This window comes from Pseudophryne corroboree, chromosome 3 (genome assembly GCF_028390025.1).
Source record: "Pseudophryne corroboree isolate aPseCor3 chromosome 3, aPseCor3.hap2, whole genome shotgun sequence".
Classification (NCBI taxonomy): domain Eukaryota; kingdom Metazoa; phylum Chordata; class Amphibia; order Anura; family Myobatrachidae; genus Pseudophryne; species Pseudophryne corroboree.
Window position 1 is genome coordinate 242,093,527 of NC_086446.1, and position 16,842 is coordinate 242,110,368.

A 16,842-nucleotide genomic window follows, 5' to 3' on the forward strand; every position below is an offset into this window, starting at 1 on the left:
GATCTCAACGTAGTTCTGGGATTCCTCAAATCACATTTTAAACCGCTCAAATCTGTGGATTTGAAATATCTCACATGAAAAGTGTCCATGCTGTTGGCCCTGGCCTCGGCCAGGCGAGTGTCAGAATTGGCGGCTTTGTCTCACAAAAGCCATATCTGATTGTCCATTCGGACAGGGCAGAGCTGCGGACTCGTCCCCAGTTTCTTCCTAAGGTGGTGTCAGCGTTTCACCTGAACCAGCTTATTGTGGTACCTGCGGCTACTAGGGACTTGGAGGACTCCAAGTTGCTAGATGTTGTCAGGGCCCTGAAAATATAGGTTTCCAGGACGGCTGGAGTCAGGAAAACTGACTTGCTGTTATCCTGTATGCACCCAACAAACTGGGTGCTCTTGCTTCTAAGCAGACGATTGCTCGTTGGATTTGTAGCACATTTCAACTTGCACATTCTGTGGCAGGCCTGCCACAGCCTAAATCTGTCAAGGCCCATTCCACAAGGAAGGTGGGCTCATCCTGGGCGGCTGCCCGAGGGGTCTCGGCATTACAACTCTGCCGAGCAGCTACGTGGTCGGGGGAGAACACGTTTGTAAAATTCTACAAATTTGATACCCTGGCTAAAGAGGACCTGGAGTTCTCTCATTCGGTGCTGCAGAGTCATCCGCACTCTCCCGCCCGTTTGGGAGCTTTGGTATAATCCCCATGGTCCTGACGGAGTCCCCAGCATCCACTAGGACGTCAGAGAAAATAAGAATTTACTTACCGATAATTCTATTTCTCGTAGTCCGTAGTGGATGCTGGGCGCCCATCCCAAGTGCGGATTGTCTGCAATACTTGTACATAGTTATTGTTACAAAAATCGGGTTATTATTGTTGTGAGCCATCTTTTCAGAGGCTCCGCTGTTATCATGCTGTTAACTGGGTTCAGATCACAGGTTGTACAGTGTGATTGGTGTGGCTGGTATGAGTCTTACCCGGGATTCAAAATCCTTCCTTATTGTGTACGCTCGTCCGGGCACAGTATCCTAACTGAGGCTTGGAGGAGGGTCATAGGGGGAGGAGCCAGTGCACACCACCTGATCCTAAAGCTTTTACTTTTGTGCCCGGTCTCCTGCGGAGCCGCTATTCCCCATGGTCCTGACGGAGTCCCCAGCATCCACTACGGACTACGAGAAATAGATTTATCGGTAAGTAAATTCTTATTTTCTCTTACGTCCTAGAGGATGCTGGGGTCCACATTAATACCAAGGGGTATAGACAGTCCATTAGGAGCCATTGGCACTTTAAGAGTTGAGTGTGTGGGCTGGCTCCTCCTTCTATGCCCCTCCTACCAGACTCAGTTTAGAAAATGTGCCCGGAGGAGCCAGTCACAGCTATGGGAGCTCTCCAGAACTTCTTTAGTAAAAGTTTATTTTAGAGTTTATTCTTTTACAGGGAGGCTGCTGGCAACAATTCTATAGTCTCGTAGTCCGTAGAGGATGCTGGGCGCCCGCCCAGCGCTTCGTGATCCTGCAGTGATTTTTTCCCCCTGTCTGAGGCGGTCATAAGGCCAGCCATGGCTTCAGCTTGGATGGCAAAGGCAGTGACTGCCTGGGCTCATGCATTGGAGGTTTTTTTCAATAGCATATATAGAGTAAAAATCCCATACAGCACATAAAAAACAGGCTGCAATGTTCTTGAAAGAAGCAGCATTGGATATGGGTACTATTGCCTCCAGGGCATCAGCTTCAACAATCGCTGCTCGCAGAACAGTTTGGCTACATACGTGGAAAGCTGATTCAGAATCTAAGAAGGTTTTGGAGTCTTTGCCTTTTTCTTGAGATATTCTTTTTGGTAAAGAATTGACAAATATTTTGGAGTCAAAAGCAGACTCCAAGAAGATAAAGTTTCCTTCCACATACAATTTCAAACCTAAAGTTCTGGCTTTTCGGCCCTTTCGGTCTCAAAGAAAAGCTAAAGGAAAAAGTGATGGCAGGCAGTCCCAATACAAGAAGTCTGGTAAGACTAAAAAGCATTTTGTTACCAGAGGACTGCTAAAACAGATAATAAGTCCTAAACTGGGAAACGGATTTTTTCAGTCAACACACCATTCAAGCAAGAGAATGGGCTGTACACCCAGAGGTCTTCCAGATCCCTGTAGACAAGTGAGATAGATCTCATGGCGTCCCGGCAGAACAACAAAGTTCTCGCATACGGGTCAAGAACAAAGGATCCCAGAGCGATCTTTGTGGATGCCCTGTCAGTGAGATGGGACTTTCATCTGGCCTTTGTGTTTCCTCCAGTCACCATATTACCCAGGGTGGTGAGAAAGATAAAGCAAGGAAAGGGTGCCGTGATACAAATAGCTTCGGCCTGGCCCAGAAGGCATTGGTACACAGATCTGCAGAGAATGTCGATGGATGCCCCACTCCTGCTCCCTCATCGTTTAGATCTACTGATGCAGGGTCCTTGTTATAACAAACATCTGGATCAACTGTCTTTGACGGCGTGACTGTTGAAACCTCTATCCTGAAGTCGAGAGGATTCTCACAACAGGTAATTCAAACAATGCTCAGAGCAAGGAAACCTTCCTTAGCACGCATCGATCACCGAATATGGCAAACCTATATTCATTAGTGCAGTGAACGTAAAATGGACCCTAAGTCTTTCAGAGTTTCCAGGGTCTTAGCATTCCTTCAGGCAGGAATGGATAAAGGTTTGAAGGTGGCTTCCTTGAGAGTGCAAGTGTCAGCATTGACTGTATGGTTCCAAAAGAAAATTGGCAACTTACAGAATGTGTGTACTTTTTTTCCAGGGAATGCTGCACATTCAACCTCTTTTTGTTCTTCCTACAGTGCCTTGGGACTTAAATTTAGTCCTAAAGTCCCTTCAAGTTGCCCCATTTGAACCACTTAATAAAGTGGGTCTTAAATGGTTGACAGCTAAAGTTCTCTTTCAACTGGCCATGGCGTCAGCTAGAAGCATTGTCATGCCGTTCCCCATTTCTGATTTTTTTTTTATTTATTTTTTATCCAGATAAAGCAGTTCTCAGAACTAGATCTAAGATCTAGATCCAAGGTGGTGTCTAAATTCCACCTTAACGAAGAAATTGTAGTCCTGGCTTTCCAGGTACCGGGCCTTTCTGCGGGAGATGCATTGCTGGATCTACGTGGATCTTACCACTATTGCCTTAAGGAACTACGTGGATCTTACCAGTGCCATCAGAAAGACAGATTATCTCTTCATTATATACGGATTTCACAAGAGAGGATGGCCTGCTGATAAGTAGACACTGGCAAGGTGTCTTTGGATGACAATTTCAAAAGCATATTCTCAAGCTGATCTCCCTGTTCCGGCTAATGTCTCTGCTTACTCTACTCGTAAGGTAGATCCATCATGGGCAGCACAACGTGATGCTTCAGCAGAACAGATATGTAAGGCAGCCACATGGTCTTCCATTAACACATTCATTAGACATTATGCCATGGATACCTTTTGCCTCTAATGACGCTGATTTCGGGCGAAGTATTCTCCTGTCCAATCAGGAGCGTCCCCACAACTAAATTGTTTTGGGAAATCCCAACGTTATCCTGTGGACCCTGCCAGAGAAATATGTTATGGTAAGAATTTACCGTTGATAGCGGTATTTCTCCTAAGTCCACAGGTTCCTTAGGGATCCCACCCTGACGCACCTGATTTGAGGATCCTTTTACTTGCTAACCTCTTCCTTCTTGTACGGAAGGGCGTGTATGTGTGTTCTTCTCACCTGATTAGGGCTATCTATGATGCTCCTGCCTTGAGCTTTGGGATACAACGGATTTGCCTGAGCCAGGAGGCGGGGACATATGGACGGGCCCGTTGCATGCTGGGAGGCCGAAAAGCTTTGACCGAATGGTGCAAATCCGCTGTCACTTCATCATATCCCAATGTTATCCTGTGGAACCTGTAAACTTAGGAGAAATACCGTTATCAACTGTAAGTTCTTACCATAACATATATATGTCTGTATGATGCCAAAAGGAAAAAAAAAATGAATTCATTTTGGTGGATTATTCATTTAAATAAATTATTGCTAATGAATAAACTTTGAGCAGACATGTCAAAATCGTGGCCCGGGGGCCGCATGTGGCCCACAACACATCCTTTTGCGGCCCAAGTTTACTATTTTCAAAACAATGGAATGCGGCCCGCCACCACCAGATGGGTTACTGTTTGCATGTCTGCCGTGATTGGGGCTTCGCTCCGATCGGGCAGCATTCACCGTTCTGCACCTGCGCAAAAAGATAGTGATAGAGATGGGAAATGTCCACGGGGGAAGAGGCTGCGCATGCCCAGCTGCCTTTGCAAAGCTCTGCCCCCTGCCACATCAATAAAACCCTCACGACCTGTATGTGTATGTTCCTGACTGCCCTGTGTACCCAACTGCCCTAGTTGGGTACACAGGGATAGAAAAAACATATTTCACTGAAGAAGTTACATTGGAGGGGCTGGCACAGGGGTTGGAGGCTGAATAAACATAGGAGGTACAGAGGGCTTGTGGCTTAGAGAGTATTAAAAAAATAAATCATATTTATTGATTTACATTTCCTTGATAGATTTCTCCCATTCTTTCCTACAAGAAGAACTCTTGTGTTACCGATGCCTCTGATATATTTGTGAGGGGTGGCATAGAAGATCTACACAGTCTAGTTAGACAGTCAATAGGTCGACACCATATGGATCACACAAAATATAGACACAAAAATGGTCAACAAATAGTTTTTCTTTTTGTTTTTTATTTGTTTTTTGGCCACATCTTGTATATTTCGTGTTCTGTACAAATGTAGATCCTAGCGGGTTCACTTCAGGCAAGGTGGCTCACTCTGCTACCGCTGCGCTCACCACAGGTTACTATTCCCAGTCATAGGATAACTCCAATAACTGTCGGAAGCTGCCGTCTTGTCGGACAGATGGCAGCTTCCGACAGTTTTAGGTCGGAAGCGGATCCAACCTATTCATTACGGCCCCATTTTTGCTGTCGAAATGCACGCTGGTCGACGGCTTCAGCTGCCGATCAGTGTGCATTGTTGGAAGCGGGGGCCAAACCCGACAGGTCTTAGACCTGTTTCCGACAATCTCAATCCGGCTTTAAAAAAAGTCTGATTGAGATGAGGGAGCTGAGAGCAGGAGACGGAGGGAGCAGTGGGGAGAGCAGGAACCTAGCTGCAGCGCCCACCCGGCTCCAGCAAGCGAGGTCCCACTTGTCGTGAGCCTCCAGTTACGTTGCTGCAGCTGCTGCTCCCCCCGACTCCTCCGCTGCTCTCCCCCCACCGCCGCAGATATCTCCACTCCCCCCCCCCACCACACACCGCCGCAGACAACTCCCCCCCCCCCCCCCTTCCCGACGCCACTGACAGCTCCCACTCCCCCTGATGCTGCTGTCAGCGCAGCCGCTGACAGCAGCAGCAGGTCAGGACAGTGGCGCTCTTTGAATAGGGGTTGTTGGGTCCATTCCGACACCTGCATGTCGGACTGGTCCCGACTCTTATTGAGTATACCCCATAGACCATGTGGATAGTAAATCAAGCAAAATGTTGGTAAAAAGTAAAAAAAAAACCCAAAAACAAACATGTTGACCTCTTATACCTGTCGACCTAATGCATGCTGACCATATGGTGTAGGCCAGGGGTGTCCAAACTTTTTGCAAAGAGTGCCAGAATTGGTGAGGTGAAAACGTGTGGGTGCCGACCAGTTACACAAATGCCCCCAGGAGTGCTGCCAGATACACAAATGCCCCCAGGAGTGCTGCCAGATACACAAATGCCCCGAGTGCTGCCAGATACACAAATGCCCCGAGTGCTGCCAGATACACAAATGCCCCCAGTGCTGCCAGATACACAAATGCCCCGAGTGCTGCCAGATACACAAATGCCCCGAGTGCTGCCAGATACACAAATGCCCCTAGTGCTGCCAGATACACAAATGCCCCCAGTGCTGCCAGATACACAAATGCCCCCAGTGCCAGATACACATTGGAGAACTACTTACAAGTGAAAATGCTTTAGAACACCTATGAGGGGGTGAAGCACTGAACTTATTAAGACCGCTGATCACTGCACACTGCTGCGGAGCTGCAGTAAAGGTGGCCACGGTGATGATCCTCCATGGTGTCTCCTTTTATAGATTCATACACACAGGAGGGCTGGGTTTGCCTTGGTGGGGAGGCAACCCCAGCCGTCCTGTCTCACTAGATCATCAGCAGACCAGCCTATAGTCTACACGCAGGGGGGGGTGAAGATGGCTGTCAGTCACCGTGTAGCGCGGCTGACAGCAACGGGTGGGGAGTGTTAGTGCGCGGGGTGCAGCGGTCTGCAAAGTCAGTGTGCCTGAGAGCTGAGGGCTGCACAGAGGCCCCTGGCCAGTGTAAATGTGAGCACGGGCCGCAATTGGCCCCCTGACTGGACTTTGGACATGCCTGGTGTAGGCCTATTGACTAACTAGACAGTGTAGATCTATCATCCGGATACAATATTTGTGGATGTTGATGCCACAGATGGCTTATTATGCAGTGGCCATAAAGTAGTGGAACAACATTTATGGAATAGTGCACACATTGGCCTTGTGTACCTGTTACTGCTGGCACACATATGATATCCTTATTTTCCCCTATGCAGTTTTGATAGTGTGAAAGTCTTAATAAATGGATTGTTTCAGAGCTGTTACCGCATGCAGACTTTGGGAGCACTAATATGGTTTACAGCCATTCTTTACTTGCAATGGAAGTGCTTAATCATTGGTTAATAAAAATAGATGCTTGAAAATGCAGTCTTGTTGAGTTGGTCTCTGGTGTTCCTGAGAAGGTATCTATTGGTGATTAGTAATAGTTGTGTTCTTTAAAAGGAACAACCCCAATAGTATAATCAATAATATAGCCTCTATTACTATTCAGTCACTCTGTCGAAAACCAACACTGGTAAAAGAGAAGCTGCAAGAATGTACATTATTCATAACTTTTGTGTATCCAGGACAGCAGTGATGTCACTGAGGGTGTGGTTATGGAACGGTACATGAAGCACCGCACTTATGTGAACAGTGTGGCTATGGGTTGCAAATTTCATAACTTTACAGTTCAAATGTGTGTAACCTACATATATATTTCTCTGACGTCCTAGTGGATGCTGGGGACTCCGTAAGGACCATGGGGAATAGCGGCTCCGCAGGAGACTGGGCACAAATAGAAAGCTTTAGGACTACCTGGTGTGCACTGGCTCCTCCCCCTATGACCCTCCTCCAAGCCTCAGTTAGATTTTTGTGCCCGACCGAGCTGGGTGCAATCTAGGGGGCTCTCCTGAGCTTCTTAGAAGAAAGTTAGTTTTAGGTTTTTTATTTTCAGTGAGACCTGCTGGCAACAGGCTCACTGCATCGAGGGACTAAGGGGAGAAGAAGCGTACCTGCCTGCTTGCAGCCAGCTTGGGCTTCTTAGGCTACTGGACACCATTAGCTCCAGAGGGATCGAACACAGGCCCAGCCTCGGAGTCCGGTCCCAGAGCCGCGCCGCCGGCCCCCTTACAGAGCCAGAAACAAGAAGAGGTCCGGAAAATCGGCGGCAGAAGACATCAGTCTTCATCAAGGTAGCGCACAGCACTGCAGCTGTGCGCCATTGCTCCTCATGCACACCTCACACTGCGGTCACTGATGGGTGCAGGGCGCTGGGGGGGGGGGGGCGCCCTGAGCAGCAATATTAACACCTTGGCTGGCAAAAATACATCACATATAACCCCCAGGGCTATATGGATGTACATTAACCCCTGCCAGATTTTACAAAAAAGCGGGAGAAAAGTCAGCTGAAAAGGGGGCGGAGCTATCTCTCTCAGCACACTGGCGCCATTTTCCCTCACAGCTCCGCTGGAAGGACGTCTCCCTGACTCTCCCCTGCAGTCCTGCACTACAGAAAAGGGTAAAAAAGAGAGGGGGGGCACTATTTAGGCGCAGTATTATATATAACAGCAGCTATAAGGGAAAACACTCTATATAGTGATATCCCTGTGTATATATAGCGCTCTGGTGTGTGCTGGCATACTCTCCCTCTGTCTACCCAAAGGGCTAGTGGGGTCCTGTCCTCTTTCAGAGCATTCCCGGTGTGTGTGCTGTGTGTCGGTACGGCTGTGTCGACATGTATGAAGAGGAAAATGATGTGGAGGCGGAGCAATTGCCTGTAGTGGAGATGTCACCCCCTAGGGAGTCGACACCTGAGTGGATGGGCTTATGGAAGGAATTACGTGAAAGTGTTAACTCTTTACATAAGAAGTTTGATGACATGGGACAGCCGGCTTCTCAGCTTGCGCCTGTCCAGGCGTCTCAAAGGCCATCAGGGGCTCTAAAACGCCCGCTACCTCAGATGGCAGATACAGACGTCGACACGGATACTGACTCCAGTGTCGACGACGAGGAGACAAATGTAACTTCCAGTAGGGCCACACGTTACATGATTGAGGCAATGAAAAATGTTTTACACATTTCTGATAATACCACAGGTACCACTAAAAAGGGTATTATGTTTGGTGAGAAAAAACTACCTGTAGTTTTTCCTGCATCTGAGGAATTAAATTAAGTGTGTGATGAAGCGTGGGTTTCCCCCGATAAAAAACTGATAATTCCTAAGAGGTTATTGGCAGTGTACCCTTTCCCGCCAGAGGATAGGGCACGTTGGGAAACACCCCCTAGGGTGGATAAAGCACTCACACGCTTGTCCAAACAGGTGGCACTTCCGTCTCCGGATACGGCCACCCTTAAGGAACCTGCTGACAGAAAGCAGGAGACTATACTAAAGTGTATATACACACACACTGGTGTTATACTGCGACCAGCGATCGCCTCAGCCTGGATGTGCAGTGCTGGGGTGGCTTGGTCAGACTTCCTGACAGAAAATATTGATACCCTGGATAGGGACAGTATATTACTGACTGTAGAGCAGTTAAAAGATGCATTTTTATACATGCGTGATGCACAGAGGGATATTTGCCGGCTGGCATCAAGAATAAGTGTTATGTCCATTTCCGCCAGGAGAGGGTTATGGACTCGGCAGTGGTCAGGTGATGCCGATTCTAAAAGGCATATGGAAGTATTGCCTTATAAAGGGGAGGAGTTATTTGGGGTAGGTCTGTCGGACCTGGTTTCCACGGCAACTGCTGGGAAATCCACGTTTTTACCCCAGGTCGCCTCTCAGCAAAAGAAGACATCGTATTATCATGCGCAGTCCTTTCGGCCCCATAAGGGCAAGCGGGCAAAAGGCTCCTCTTTTCTGCCCCGTGGCAAAGGGAGAGGAAAAAGGCTGCAGCAAACAGCCAGTTCCCAGGAACAGAAGTCCTCCCCCGCTTCCGCCAAGTCCTCAGCATGACGCTGGGGCTCTACAGGTGGACTCAGGTACGGTGGGTGCCCGTCTCAAGAATTTCAGCGCACAGTGGGCTCGCTCACAAGTAGATCCCTGGATCCTTCAGGTAGTATCTCAGGGGTACAAATTGGAATTCGAGACGTCTCCCCCTCGCCGTTTCCTAAAGTTTGCCTTACCGACAACTCCCTCCGACAGGGAGGCGGTATTGGAAGCTATTCACAAGCTGTATTCCCAGCAGGTGATAACCAAGGTACCCCTCCTGCAACAAGGAAAGGGGTATTATTCCACAATGTTTGTGGTACCGAAGCCGGACGGCTCGGTGAGACCCATTTTAAATCTAAAGTCATTGAACACTTACATAAAGAAGTTCAAATTCAAGATGGAGTCACTCAGAGCGGTTATCTCGAGCCTGGAGGAAGGGGATTATATGGTGTCACTGGTTGGATTCTCAATATTCCAAAATCGCAGCTGATCCCGACGACACGTCTTCTGTTCCTAGGGATGATTCTGGACACAGTCCAGAAAAAGGTATTTCTCCCGGAGGAGAAAGCCAGGGAGTTATCCGATCTAGTCAGAAACCTCCTAAAACCAGGTCAAGTATCGGTGCTTCAATGCACAAGGGTCCTGGGAAAAATGGTGGCTTCTTACGAAGCAATTCCATTCGGCAGATTCCACGCAAGAACTTTCCAGTGGTACCTGCTGGACAAATGGTCCGGATCGCATCTTCAGATGCATCAGCGGATAACCCTGTCACCAAGGACAAGGGTGTCTCTCCTGTGGTGGTTGCAGAGTGCTCATCTGTTAGAGGGCCGCAGATTCGGCATTCAGGACTGGGTCCTGGTGACGACGGATGCCAGCCTTCGAGGCTGGGGAGCAGTCACACAGGGAAGAAATTTCCAGGGATTGTGGTCAAGCATGGAAACGTCACTTCACATAAATATCCTGGAGCTAAGGGCCATTTACAATGCCCTAAGCCAAGCGAGACCTCTGCTTCAGGACCAGCCGGTGTTGATCCAGTCGGACAACATCACGGCGGTCGCCCACGTAAACAGACAGGGCGGCACAAGAAGCAGGAGGGCGATGGCAGAAGCTGCAAGGATTCTCCGATGGGCGGAAAATCATGTGATAGCACTGTCAGCAGTGTTTATTCCGGGAGTGGACACGACCTCCACCCGGGAGAGTGGGGACTTCACCCGGAAGTCTTCCACATGATTATAAGCCGTTGGGAAAAACCAAAGGTGGACATGATGGCGTCCCGCCTCAACAAAAAACTAAAAAGTTATTGCGCCAGGTCAAGGGACCCTCAGGCGATAGCTGTGGACGCTCTGGTAACGCCGTGGGTGTACCAGTCGGTTTATGTGTTCCCTCCTCTGCCTCTCATACCCAAGGTACTGAGAATTATAAGACGGAGAGGAGTAAGAACTATTCTCGTGGCTCCGGATTGGCCAAGAAGGACTTGGTACCCGGAACTTCAAGAGATGCTCACAGAGGACCCGTGGCCTCTACCTCTAAGAAGGGGCCTGCTCCAGCAGGGACCCTGTCTGTTCCAAGACTTACCGCGGGTGCGTTTGACGGCATGGCGGTTGAACGCCGGATCCTGAAGGAAAAAGGCATTCCAGAGGAAGTCATCCCTACTTTGATAAAAGCCAGAAAGGATGTAACCGCAAAGCATTATCACCGCATTTGGCGAAAATATGTTGCGTGGTGTGAGGCCAGGAAGGCCCCAACGGAGGAATTTCAACTTGGTCGATTCCTGCATTTCCTGCAAACAGGAGTGTCTATGGGCCTCAAATTGGGATCCATTAAGGTTCAGATTTCGGCCCTGTCGATTTTCTTCCAGAAAGAACTGGCTTCAGTTCCTGAAGTTCAGACGTTTGTCAAGGGAGTGCTGCATATACAGCCTCCTTTTGTGCCTCCAGTGGCACCTTGGGATCTCAATGTAGTTTTGGGGTTCCTAAAATCACATTGGTTTGAACCACTTAAATCGGTGGATTTAAAATATCTCACGTGGAAAGTGGTCATGCTGTTGGCCCTGGCTTCGGCCAGGCGCGTGTCGGAATTGGCGGCTTTATCCTGTAAAAGCCCTTCTCTGATTTTCCATGCGGACAGGGCGGAATTGAGGACTCGTCCTCCGTTTCTCCCTAAGGTGGTTTCAGCATTTCACCTGAACCAGCCTATTGTGGTGCCTGCGGCTACGAAAGACTTGGATGACTCCAAGTTGCTGGACGTTGTCAAGGCCCTGAAAATATGTTTCCAGGACGGCTGGAGTCAGAAAATCTGACTCGCTGTTTATCCTGTACGCACCCAACAAGCTGGGTGCTCCTGCTTCTAAGCAGACTATTGCTCGCTGGATTTGTAGTACAATTCAGCTTGCGCATTCTGTGGCATGCCTGCCACAGCCAAAATCTGTAAAAGCCCACTCCACAAGGAAGGTGGGTTCATCTTGGGCGGCTGCCCGAGGGGTTTCGGCTTTACAACTTTGCCGAGCTGCTACTTGGTCAGGGTCAAATACTTTTGTAAAATTTTACAAATTTGACACTCTGGCTGAGGAGGACCTTGAGTTTTCTCATTCGGTGCTGCAGAGTCATCCGCACTCTCCCGCCCGTTTGGGACCTTTGGTATAATCCCCATGGTCCTTACGGAGTCCCCAGCATCCACTAGGACGTCAGAGAAAATAAGAATTTACTTACCGATAATTCTATTTCTCGTAGTCCGTAGTGGATGCTGGGCGCCCATCCCAAGTGCGGATTGTCTGCAATACTTGTACATAGTTATTGTTAACTAATCGGGTTCTTGTTGTGAGCCATCTATTTAGAGGCTCCTCTGTTATCATGCTGTTAACTGGGTTTCATATCACAAGTTGTACGGTGTGATTGGTGTGGCTGGTATGAGTCTTACCCGGGATTCAAAAATCCTTCCTTATTGTGTCAGCTCTTCCGGGCACAGTATCCTAACTGAGGCTTGGAGGAGGGTCATAGGGGGAGGAGCCAGTGCACACCAGGTAGTCCTAAAGCTTTCTATTTGTGCCCAGTCTCCTGCGGAGCCGCTATTCCCCATGGTCCTTACGGAGTCCCCAGCATCCACTACGGACTACGAGAAATAGAATTATCGGTAAGTAAATTCTTATTTTTTTTTCAAGTTGAATGCATAATTTAAAATATATTTGTAATGTTGTAATAAGTCATCAAACAGACTTGTACAAACTACTTGGTACAGTAACAATTGAGATTAAATATTTTCTGTGCTACAATTTCAGTCATTTTACAGCATCTAAATGTTCTATAGAGACAGTAACAGTTGTCTATCGACATTAGGTGTAAGATCCTTCAGTAGATGTAATAGATTGACTGAGTGAACATATTAGTTGCAGTATCGCAGTAATACAGAACAGTGAACTTTGTTACAGGTCGGTGTCTGTCATTTTCCTAACACATTTACCAGCATTTGTGATGATGCAGCTGATTTTGGTCTATTTAGTACATGGCATGGAGTTTGTATTTGGTTCACCAGTTATCCTGTGTTAAGCTAGTTGTTTGATATTCTTGATATCCACTGCACAAATTGGCACCAAATTGTAATGATAGTTGGTGTGACAATCATGGACAACTCTCAGCAATTGACCTCAAATAGTTTTCAAAGTTTTATCTCCTAATATGAAAGAGTTGTGAAGTAATCTCATTGCATGGCTAATTATTATCCCATTTTACATCTCTGTCCCAGTTGATCATAGCCGGATAAAACTGCACAGAGAGGACAATGATTACATTAATGCCAGTTTGATCAAGATGGAGGAGGCTCAGCGAAGCTACATACTGACACAGGTAAGTGGTTTTGATTGAATATCAAAGGGCATGCCTACAGTTGGTTAATGCAGTCCCTTTTTACAGGTGGCTTTACAGGGTCATGTCAGGCCAGAAAACTGCATTTAGTATAAACTAGACCTGAATTAGGTGTAACAACCAGGCAGCAATTGCTTTATACACACCCAAATAGATGGGGTTAAGCCGCGAATAGCTGCTAATCCCATCTAAAGTCCTGGTTAGGGTGCCCAAACTTCTGTTTTGCGTCTAAACCACAGACTTTCTACGCATTTCTTCTCGCATCTGAGGAAGCTGCGAAAAGAAATGTTTCCACCGCGGCTAACAGGCGTCTACTGGAGCAACAATTGAATTGCTGTGTTTTTCACCCCCCAGTGGAAGCCGTGGGGATAAAACCATTAAATCGCCCTACGGGCTACTACTACGGGCTTTAGGAGTTCTAACTCGGAGTCTGGTAAATACATTTCCATACTATTAAGTGCTGTGCAACTCACTCCATACTAGAAAATCTAAACTAGACAATCCTTAATCTGCAATAAGGGAGACAAAATAAATATAAAATCATATTTTCTCTTACGTCCTAGAGGATGCTGGAGGCCATATTAGTACCATGGGGTATAGACTGGTCCACCAGGAGCCATTGGCACTTTAAGAGTTTGAAAGTGTGGGCTGGCTCCTCCCTCTATGCCCTTCCTACCAGACTCAGTGTAGAAAATGCGCCCGGAGGATTCGGTCACAGCTAGGGGACCCCTATGGGGTCTAAACCACTATCTCCGCTGACAGGACACTGAGCTTCTGAGGGGATAGATCGCTCACCCCAGCAGCATGCCACCACCCCCTTAAAGAGCTGAAGATCAGTGGCGAGTGAGTCACCCACCCCCCTAGCAAGCAGGGGGCCGGTGTGAAGATGGCGGCATCAGGGTAGGAGCGCAGTATTAACTGCGCTCCGGAGGCTCAGCGGTTCATAGTGCGGCGCTGTGAGGGGCGCCCTGAGCCAGCGCCTACACTGGTCACACAGCCTGTCAGGGTCCCGGGATCTCAGCCAGCATAAATCCTCAGGCCAGTGTAATCCTTGGAATAGTGGGAAGACAGTGTCATTTTGGGGGCGGAGCTTCTCAGCGCAAACCCAGCAGCGTTCAGCGCCATTTTCCTGCCTGCACAGCGCTGTCCAGGAAGAGCAAGTCCCTCCACAGCAACTCCAGGGGGTTGTAGAAGGGAGGTGGCGGGGTGCAAAACGACTGTGTAACCTATTAAGGTGCACAGTCAGCGCTGATAGGGGATCTCCCTTTATATTAAAAGCGCTGTGTGTGGGTTTGCTCCAATCTCTGTGTTGCTCTTGCCATTCTTGGGGGTGAAACTCTGTCTGTCCTCACCTGTGTGTGTGTGTGGGGGGGGGGGGGGGGGGGAGGGGGGGGGGAGAGTGTCTGTGGTCTCCATTAAGCAATGTCCAGGGACTTTGTGTTATATGCTGCAGAGGATATGTCCTCTCAGGATGATCCCATTCCATGTAATCAGGATTGCACTGGTTTAGCACAGGTTTCAGCAAGGGAGCCTGAGTGGTTATCCTCTATCAAATCTATGATTTCTCAGAATTTCAAATAGGGTTGCACAAAATGAATCTGCAACTCAGGCTTTACAGAATTCTATGGCAGTTTGGCCCAGTTCTGGTACATCAGGGTTCCCCGCTGTATATTCACATAAACGTGCTCTTGCACAGATCATGCAGGATGATACCGATACTGATTCTGATACTACAGACTGTGATGGGGATGTGTTGCGGGGGGCAGCATCTCTTGCTAAAGGGGTGCAGTTGATGAAAGAGGCTATTAGAGATGTTGTTGAATATTGCTGATACAACACCTGAGCAGGTTGAGGAGGCTTACTTCACTGAAAATAAGAAAGCCTCGCTAACCTTCCCAGCGTCAAAGGAATTAAATGCTATTTTGGGAAAACCCGGATAAAAAATTCCAGATACCTAAAAAGGTTCTGGTAGCGCTTCCTTTCCCGGTAGAGAATAGGAAAAAATGTGAAACCCGCCTATTGTTGACGCGTCCATATCCAGGTGGTTTTACCTGTTCCAGGATCTACCGCCTTGAAAGAGACGGCTGATCGTAAAATTGATAATACACTCAAATCCATGTACACTGCTTCTGGGGGCAATACTACGTCCCACCTTTGCTAGTGCCTGGATTGCCAAAGCTATAGTAAAGTGGTCAGGCACATTACTTGAAGATTTGGATACTATGGAGAAATGTGATGTTGAATTGTTTTTACGTAACATTCAGAATTCGGCAGGATTTCTGGTAGAATCCATGAAAGACCTGGGTTCCATGGCTGCAGGAATTTCTTCCTGTCTGTATCAGCTCGTCGAGGACTGTGGCTGCAACAGTGGTCTGCCGACGCGGATTCCAGGAGAAGTGTGGAGAACCTACCCTATACAGGTCAGGCTCTCTTTGGGGAAGCGTTAGATGCGTGGATCTCAACAGCTACGGCTGGTAAGTCACCTTTTCTTCCCTCAGCTACACCTGCTGCGAAAAAAACCTTTTCTTCAGCTACATCACAGCCCTTTCGGTTTCCCAAGCCCAGAAAGGCCAAGCCGTCCAAAACCTTCTTTCAGGGAGGTCGGCCCAAGTCCAAGAAACCTGCGGCTGCAGGTTCCCAGGAACAGAAACCTGCTTCAGGTACACCAAAGTCCTCCGCATGACGGTGGACTGCACGCCCCGGAGGTGGGGCCGGTGGGAGCGAGACTCAGGCATTTCAGTCACGTCTGGGTGTCATCCGGCCTGGACCCCTGGGTGCAAGTTATTGTGTCTCAGGGGTACATTCTGGAATTTCAAAATCTCCCTCCTCACCGATTTTTCAAATCAGGCTTGCCAGCTTTGCTGGCGGACAGGACTGTCCTGCAAGAAGCCGTCCAGAAGTTGGTGGAGGCACAGGTCATTGTGCCAGTACTACCTCATATGCAAAACAAAGGTTACTATTTGAACCATTTCATGGACCTGAAACCGGATGGTTTGGCCAGGCCCATTCTGAACTTAAAATCACTAAAACCCTTTCTGAGGGAGTTCAAGTTCAAAATGGAGTCTCTGAGGGCAGTGATATCAGGTCTGGAGGAGGGGGAATTCCTGGTATCCCTGGATATCAAGGATGTGTACCTCCACATTCCGATTTGGCTGCTGCATCAAGCTTAGCTTCGATTCGCACTGTTGGACTGTCATTTTCAATTCCAAGCCCTGCCATTCGGCCTCTCCACAGCACCGAGGGTATTCACCAAGGTGATAGCGGAAATGATGGTTCTCCTCCACTGACAGGGGGTGAACATAATTCCATATCTGGACGATATGCTGATAAAAGCATCGTCCAAGGAGAAGCTGTTACGGTCCATAGCTCTCACAACCCAGTTTCTCATGAAACATGCTGGATCTTGAATCTTCCAAAATCACATTTGGAACCAACCAGGAGGTTGTCCTTTCTGGGAATGATCCTCGACACGGAAGTGCAGAGGGTGTTTCTTCCAGAGGAAAAAGCTTTGGTGATACAAACAATAGTCCTGGATGTCCTGAAGCCAACCGGGTGTCTGTTCATCAGTGCATTCGCCTTCTGGGAAAGATGGTGGCCTCTTACAAGGCCCTGCAGTACGGAAGGTGTCACGCTCGGTCCTTCCAACTGGATCTCCTGGAC

At 48.3% G+C, this 16,842-nt stretch overlaps 1 protein-coding gene across 1 annotated transcript in view; it reads left to right on the forward strand.

Moving 5' to 3' along the window:
- PTPN1 (protein tyrosine phosphatase non-receptor type 1) overlaps positions 1–16,842 on the forward strand; it is a 245,243-nt gene that overhangs the window by 192,248 nt on the left and 36,153 nt on the right. Inside the window, exon 3 of the mRNA XM_063958949.1 lies at positions 13,064–13,164. Coding sequence (XP_063815019.1) covers positions 13,064–13,164 — 101 coding nt within the window. The remainder of the gene's footprint in view (positions 1–13,063; positions 13,165–16,842) is intronic.